At 50.5% G+C, this 6653-nt stretch overlaps 1 protein-coding gene across 1 annotated transcript in view; it reads right to left on the bottom strand.

Annotated features, from left to right (window-relative positions):
- SH3PXD2B (SH3 and PX domains 2B) overlaps window positions 1-3431 on the bottom strand; it is an 89240-nt gene extending 85809 nt beyond the window's left edge. Inside the window, exon 1 of the mRNA XM_026063550.1 lies at window positions 3354-3431. Coding sequence (XP_025919335.1) covers window positions 3354-3431 — 78 coding nt within the window. The remainder of the gene's footprint in view (window positions 1-3353) is intronic.
- Between the last annotated feature and the right edge of the window lie 3222 nt (window positions 3432-6653).

Here is a 6653-nt window from a genome sequence, read left to right as displayed (position 1 = left end):
GTCCCGCGTGGGGCGGGCGCCTCTTTACCACCCCCCCTCCGCCTTTCCACGGGGCGCCGCCGCCTGCGCGAAGCCAGACTCCGCTGCGTGCTTGACGCTGTAAATCGGCCGCGCGGGGGGCGCGGCGGTGTGCGCGGCTTCCAGCTGTGGCTTCCAGCTGTGGCTCGCCAAGGTCACACACCCGCTCCCAACTGTCCCCCCCAGGAGCTGGGGCCCTTAGAAACAACACGCGCCAGAAACACGGCGTGGGGCAGCACGAGCTCTCCGTGGCCACCCCAGCCCTCTTTCATGAGATGCCCCGAAAAGCAACATCCGGAGCTGATGCCGGAGCGTGAGACTGGCTGGCGACTCGGCTGTTTCTCCCAGAGGGCTCTTGGGGGACATAGTTTGTCTTTCCTGCGGCTGTTTGCCCTTCACAGGGGAGGTGGCTGCTGGGGCTGGATGAGAGTCCAGGGCTCTTTGTGGGGATCCGTGTCTTGCTTGGCATGGTGGGCCTACGTGTGGTTCCATAAGCAGGTTTTGATTCTTGACCCTGCTCTTCTCCCATGGCATCTGCCCTTGGTTTTGTAGTAAGAGCCCAAGGCTTTGCTAACTTGGTCACCAACAGCAGCATCTCTAAAGGATATGGAAAATTTAGTGGATAGAAAAAGGAGGGTGTGATGGCTTCATAGTGTGTTCAGAACCTCATAACCGCCTTACCTGAGACAGCTCAAGCGCTGCTCAAAGTTGGTAGCTCAGCCACCAGCACACCATCCCCTCCCTCGGGAGTGGCTCATGCCCTCATGCCTTGTGCTGTCCCCACTACTGCTTTCATTTGGCAGGGGAGACAAGGCAGTAGTGACCTGGAGCTTTTCTGCATCAGCACCACCCACGGCCTCTGTGTTCCCAGCAGCTCCTTAACACGTGGCATAACCACAGCTCTCTTCCCCGTTGGGCTTTTAATTACATTATAAAATTACCCAAGACTAGCACTAGCAGGTCATTAGCTTTCATATGAATTTAATTTAATCATAAACAACTCATCTCACTCCTTGGCAGCTTCTTAAATGTGGCTCCTTTTTCTACTGCTAACTTTGCTACAACTGCTCCAGAGAAGAGTGCACTGTTTCATGAAGGCCAGGCAGATTGCCAAGACTTTATTGCCCCCGTTGCCCTCCCATAGGGCTCATCTTCATCCTACTTCCCCTCAGTAAAGATTGAAAACACTGCACCCCTGCAGAGGAGGTTGCTCTTAGGGAGGACACTCGGTTGTCCAAAGGGGACACCACACCACTGCAGACCCTCCTCCCCAGCACTTGCTGGTGTTCCCAAGCGTAGTCCGCAGGGCTGGCTTACTTGCAGATCAGCTGCACATCACTGCCCTCGCTCTTCCAGCCCAATTCTTACTCCTCAGTCAGACAGCTATTGAAACTAGGTGGACAGGGGTCCATAGAGAGGCCCAGATGAATCCAGCTCCCATCAGGAAAGCCCTTAGATTCATGAGGGACCATGGGGCTGAACCTTCAAGTGCTAATCAAGAGACGAAGCCTGGGAAAGCGCTACAGGCAGCTAACAGAAGGCAGAACTGCTGCTTTTGATCGCTGTGTTGGTGTCACATGTAGCATCCCAGCATGAGCAGATGGATTTTTGCTGGTTTTAAAAACCCTAAAGGATAGGCGAATCAACCAAAGGACAATGAGGAAATCATCCAAAGCGGCTCTGCATCATGTTGCTGGCAAAAGAGAAAATGAACGTTGAAGAGATGTGGAACAGTGGAAAAAGTGGGAGTAAGAGAGGAACTGAACAATTGCTGGTCTTCAGATACTGAAAAGAGAAAGGCGATCAAGGTGATCACAGGGAAAAAAGAAGATAACTGGATATGGAAACCACAAAAAAGCACAGAAACATGTTAAACAAAATAGTTGCTCAATATTTGTTAAACTGCAAGGTGAGAGGTATTAAGTGAGAAAAATGAGTTAGGAATGCTACAGCTGCTGCTGTCCCTGTTGCTTTGGGTGCTGGTTTATTCTATTTAGGAGTGATTAGATTGCCAGACATCTGGAGAGAGGGTGACTGTGCTTGGGACGTTGACCTTATGTATGCACAGTCAATCCAATGAATTCCAGTAATTTGGTTTTACCAGAGTGCACAGACTGACCCTACCTCACTGAAAACAATGCACTGAAAACAATGTATCCAGATTGATCATTTAGCGGCCCAATCTATCTACACATTAACATGAAGTCCATCATTTAAACACCTTGGACTCTCTGCACCTGAATCCTAGGATCAGTCTGTGCATATCTAGGAACATTAGTGAATGTAAACACCAATTTAAAACCACATATGCAATGAGTTCTCAGTTTCTGCTGCTTTTAACATCAGAAAAAAAGCAAGCATGTTAGCAAAAAAAACCCAAAAAACAAAAAAACAAAAACAGCCTGGAAGAGCAAGTAGAAAACATTCAATTAAAAAAGCACATTGACCTGTAAGTGCAGCATCCAAGAATAGGCCAAAATGTGTTTTCTCACCAGATTTGTTTGGTCTAGTTTTAGAAGCAGTAATAGCTGCCACACAGAGAGATGGTGTGGGATAGTGTGTGGAGGGTGGGGGTGCTAGGCAGGGAATGGATGGACAATCAGATTTCCAGATGCCGCTGACCACATCACACCAATCACGAAAACACCCTACACAGCAGACCAGCAAGGCAGAAGATCTGCCCTGATGACCAGCGCTGTAAGGACTGGCAGCAGAACAAAAAAAGGAGAACAAGCAAAAAAGTGTGTGAGATAGCTCTGAACAGGAGCATCATCATCATCATCCCTCCTCCTGCTTCTGTCATCTCATACTGGCCACAGCCTCGAGGGGACAGAAAGCCTAACCCTAGAATTTCACTTTAGCCTGGAGGCAGATGGTGAATTTGGGAAGGGGGATCAAGTTCTGCCTGTTTTTACAGCCACAGAGCTCCTTCCCTGTCCTCCCACTCCAAGAGGCCCATGCCCAGCCGTTGTGGAGCACTTTACTGCCATGAACCTTCGGCAGTGACCTTCATGCTGGCCTTTCATTTAACCCTGGGCACCATCCTGCAGCCGCTGTTGGGAATCCAGGAGTGATGGAGTGAACAACACACAGTGACACTGTGAAGGCTACCTCATTCATGAGCCTGAAGCAGCCCAGGGGGACACAGATGATTCTTTGCTTTGGAAAGCTTTGTTTTCCCCTTCCCCTTTTCAGGGGTGCACAAAGCCTTTGGGCATTCCTTTGCTGATAAATCCCTTTCCTTAATGCCACAAGATCCCCACATGGCGATGCTTGACATCATTGAAAGCAAAAGGAGAACATTTGAATGAGCTGTCACACCATCTTGGACCTACCTGGTCTAGGGACCAGGCCCAGTTCCCGCCTTCATCCTTCCAGCTTCTTTCTTTGTAGAGATCTGGATGCACCCACATGGTACACTCTGAGGATGTCGGGCCATTCCTCTATATCTGATATAAATCATGTGTATTAGATTGCCAGCTTGTTACACACAGGAGGTTATTTTATCTGTGTCTCCTAGCATAAACCCACTCCAGGCCTATGAACGCTGGCAGAGAGCCGAGAGACTACACAAAATCGATAGGAAGCACTTAAGTATCAGCATTAACTCCCCCAGTACTGTAATCTGCTTAGATGGGCTTGAAGTGACTCCTTTGCAGAGGGACTCCAAGAGCACCAGGCACCTGCTGCAGGTCGATGGGTTACAAGTGCCCAGGAACAAAGCAGAGGCTAGAGACAATTGCAGCTAATGCTGTAAAATGGCTCCTGTGTTTAATTAACTGCTCTGAAGAGAGCTGTTGAGAAGAGTGGAGCACTGCTTTGCACGCTGACCTGATCACCTCCCAAGGGAGACCAGCCAGGAAGCTGATCGTGGAGCCCTGGCCTGGTCTCTACTTCTCCTTCGTAATTTATCAAGAAAACCACGAAATGTTCATCGAGGGAACCCAAATGAGGGTTTGTGATTGACCTGCATGTCTTGTGCTTGGCCCACACCTCTGTTTGTATGGTTGTGTGAGCAGCAGAGGTGTGGGAGCAGCGCTTCCCACAGCGAATTTATGTGGTAGAAGGGTACAGTGCATCTGAGTGCAGTTTAGGGATAAACAAGGAGTCTCCTGTTGCCCTGAAGGAAGATTGGAGTGTTGTTAAGCCTAGAAAAATAACTACACAGAAGACCTCACCACCTCCTCAACTGCCAAGATCTGCTCAACCCACGTGCATGCTCCTTTCTTTCTATAAAGATCATCAAACAATTTAAAGCAAGAGAACGAATGATTTTTTAAAACTCAGTCATCAGCTAAGAAGTGCAAGTGGGTTTCTGCCCGAAAGTAAGGAGGATCCAGCTGTTAGGTCACAGCTGGGTTGTCCCTGAGGTCTGTCAGGTGTCAGAAATGTACTGGAAAGAGAGAGCAGTGCCCCACACCCATCTTCAAACTGTGGTGAAAACAGTACCTACGCTCATTCTGGTGTGGAGAGTCCATTATTCTTCTGCTTGCTTAATTTAAGAATTATGAGTATGTTCTAGGTGGCTAAATGTTCCTGCATTCATCTTCCCTGAGCTCCCTCACAAAGCACTAGTCAAAAATGACACCCCTACCAGAATGTTTTAGAGGGCAAATTTTTGGAGCTGAGGCACAGCAAAGCAATAGTTATGCACCAGACTGCCCTGCTCCTTAGCCCCTCTCTTCAGTCAACAGTGCTGGGTACTTGTCCCTTAACTAAGTCTTGAAGAAAGGGGGATCAAAACAAAGCTGCCAAGAATGATTTCCCACTGCTTTGACCCCAGCATTGCCAGTTTGACCTGTAGGCTGCAGACAGCACCGATCACTGGGTCAGCACAGCAGCAGCCTGCCTCCACCTTGCATGGAGGCATCGCAGCCCCCACGGCAGGGATGCTCAGCCTCGTGGCGGGGATGTTCAGCCCCCCAAGTTTGCACACTGTGACTGCTGACGGGGAAACCTGAGTCACTCCTGAGGACAACCTTGGCATGGGAGAGAAAATACGGAAGCACTGATGAAAAGCAGAGATCAAGTCAAGGTGTGCTGTAGTTAATGCCAAACTTGAGAAAAAGCAACCAAAGATTTTAGTGCCAGCATGCGGCCCCAGGTCTGTCCTTCGGAGCGAGGACGCAGCCTGGCGCCGAGGCCGCTGGCTTAGTGTGCATGCCATCTAGTGAACAAGTGGAAGAAGCGCAAACATCTCCCCGGCTGTCCTGGCGAGCGTGAAACCAGGCCCCGGCGGGTCGTGGTGGGCACCTGCTCGCACAGCGGGGCCAGCGGCATGGCCTCCACGTCGTGACGAGAGGGGCCTTTGCCCCCCTGCCTGCCCCTGCCCATCTGAGAAACAGGCACCAAACACATTCCAGCCGAACCACCCGCGTCTGCCGAGATTTGGCTCGACCCGAGCACTGGGTGGTTTGGCGTTTGGAGAATTAATCCAGTGGCCAGCGCGGCAGGGGTGCACGCAGTAGCCTTTAGTGTAACAAGGTGTGGATGGTTTTAGACACGAGCGCCTACAGCGGTGTTCCTCTCCGGCTGTCCTACAGCGAAGGAGACAGGCAGGTTAGGCACACGCCTCGACACTGCGACTGTCCCTGCCTGCCCTACTTTTGCTCCCCACAGAGAGCTACCTGCTCCCCAGCCCAGGAGGAACGCTACAACAGCGTTTTGGCAGCGGTAAGGAGCTCGGAGCCCCGATCTGCCGAGATATGAAGCGCAGAGAAGGTAATCAGGGGAGATGAGAATGGCGCTGGTGCTGCCCTAGCTGTAATTTTTCAGGGCAATCATCTCTATTTTTATAAATTAAGAAAGATTTTTCCTTTTGCTCTGTCTTCAGTGTTGCACTAGGGCAGGATGGTAGATAGCAGTTATTTCTGGAATATACAATGCCTTCCACATATTTATAAATAAAGCATCTCCACAGTTGAAGTTCCCCTCAGGCGATGCCAAGGACATGCAGATTAAATTAAACTACTCCCATGAGACCCTCCACTTTTACACTGGGATACACTGAGTGAGGCTGTTTCTGACCAGTGTGTCCCAAGACACTGTGCAGTCCTGGTACCAGCAATCGTAGGAGATTGCTGGATATATGTCCACAGCTTCTTTCTTTCTTACCATCTCATGGAGCAAGGAGACAGGTGGTTTCACGCTTTGCTCTTGCCCTTCTCTCACTGTGGTGCTGCCTATTTAAAGCAGCGTGCGCACATCTGCTTTCCCGGCCGGTTGGATGTGCCCTGTTCTGCCCGGCACCGTTGCACTCTTTGCACCGTAGCCCACCTCAGCTTGCACCCAGCACTGCCAGCTCTGCCTGTGGCCACAGCTCCCTGCCGCTTTCACCACCTCACGTCTGAGCTCACAGCCTGGGATTTTGTTCAATGGCCACAGGGTCACAAGGCCATTTCCGACGCTGAATTCAGGGTGGAAGGTGGCAGGCTGCGGAGCAGCCTTCCAAAAACAACGGCAAGACCACACCAACTCCACCAAAAGGGCACTGGACCAGCATGTGCCCCACTTGGTGCAAGGCATCTGCATAAAAGAAATCTTAACTAAACCTTCAAATAAAATCTTCAAGTGGAAAACGAAGAGTACGCAGGCTCTGCAGTTGGTCAGAGGTGGTGGGAGCTTTTCTGAGCAGG

The sequence above is a fragment of the Apteryx rowi genome, unplaced genomic scaffold, assembly GCF_003343035.1.
Source record: "Apteryx rowi isolate R43461 unplaced genomic scaffold, aptRow1 scaffold_2, whole genome shotgun sequence".
Classification (NCBI taxonomy): domain Eukaryota; kingdom Metazoa; phylum Chordata; class Aves; order Apterygiformes; family Apterygidae; genus Apteryx; species Apteryx rowi.
This window is presented reverse-complemented; position numbering and strand designations above follow the sequence as displayed.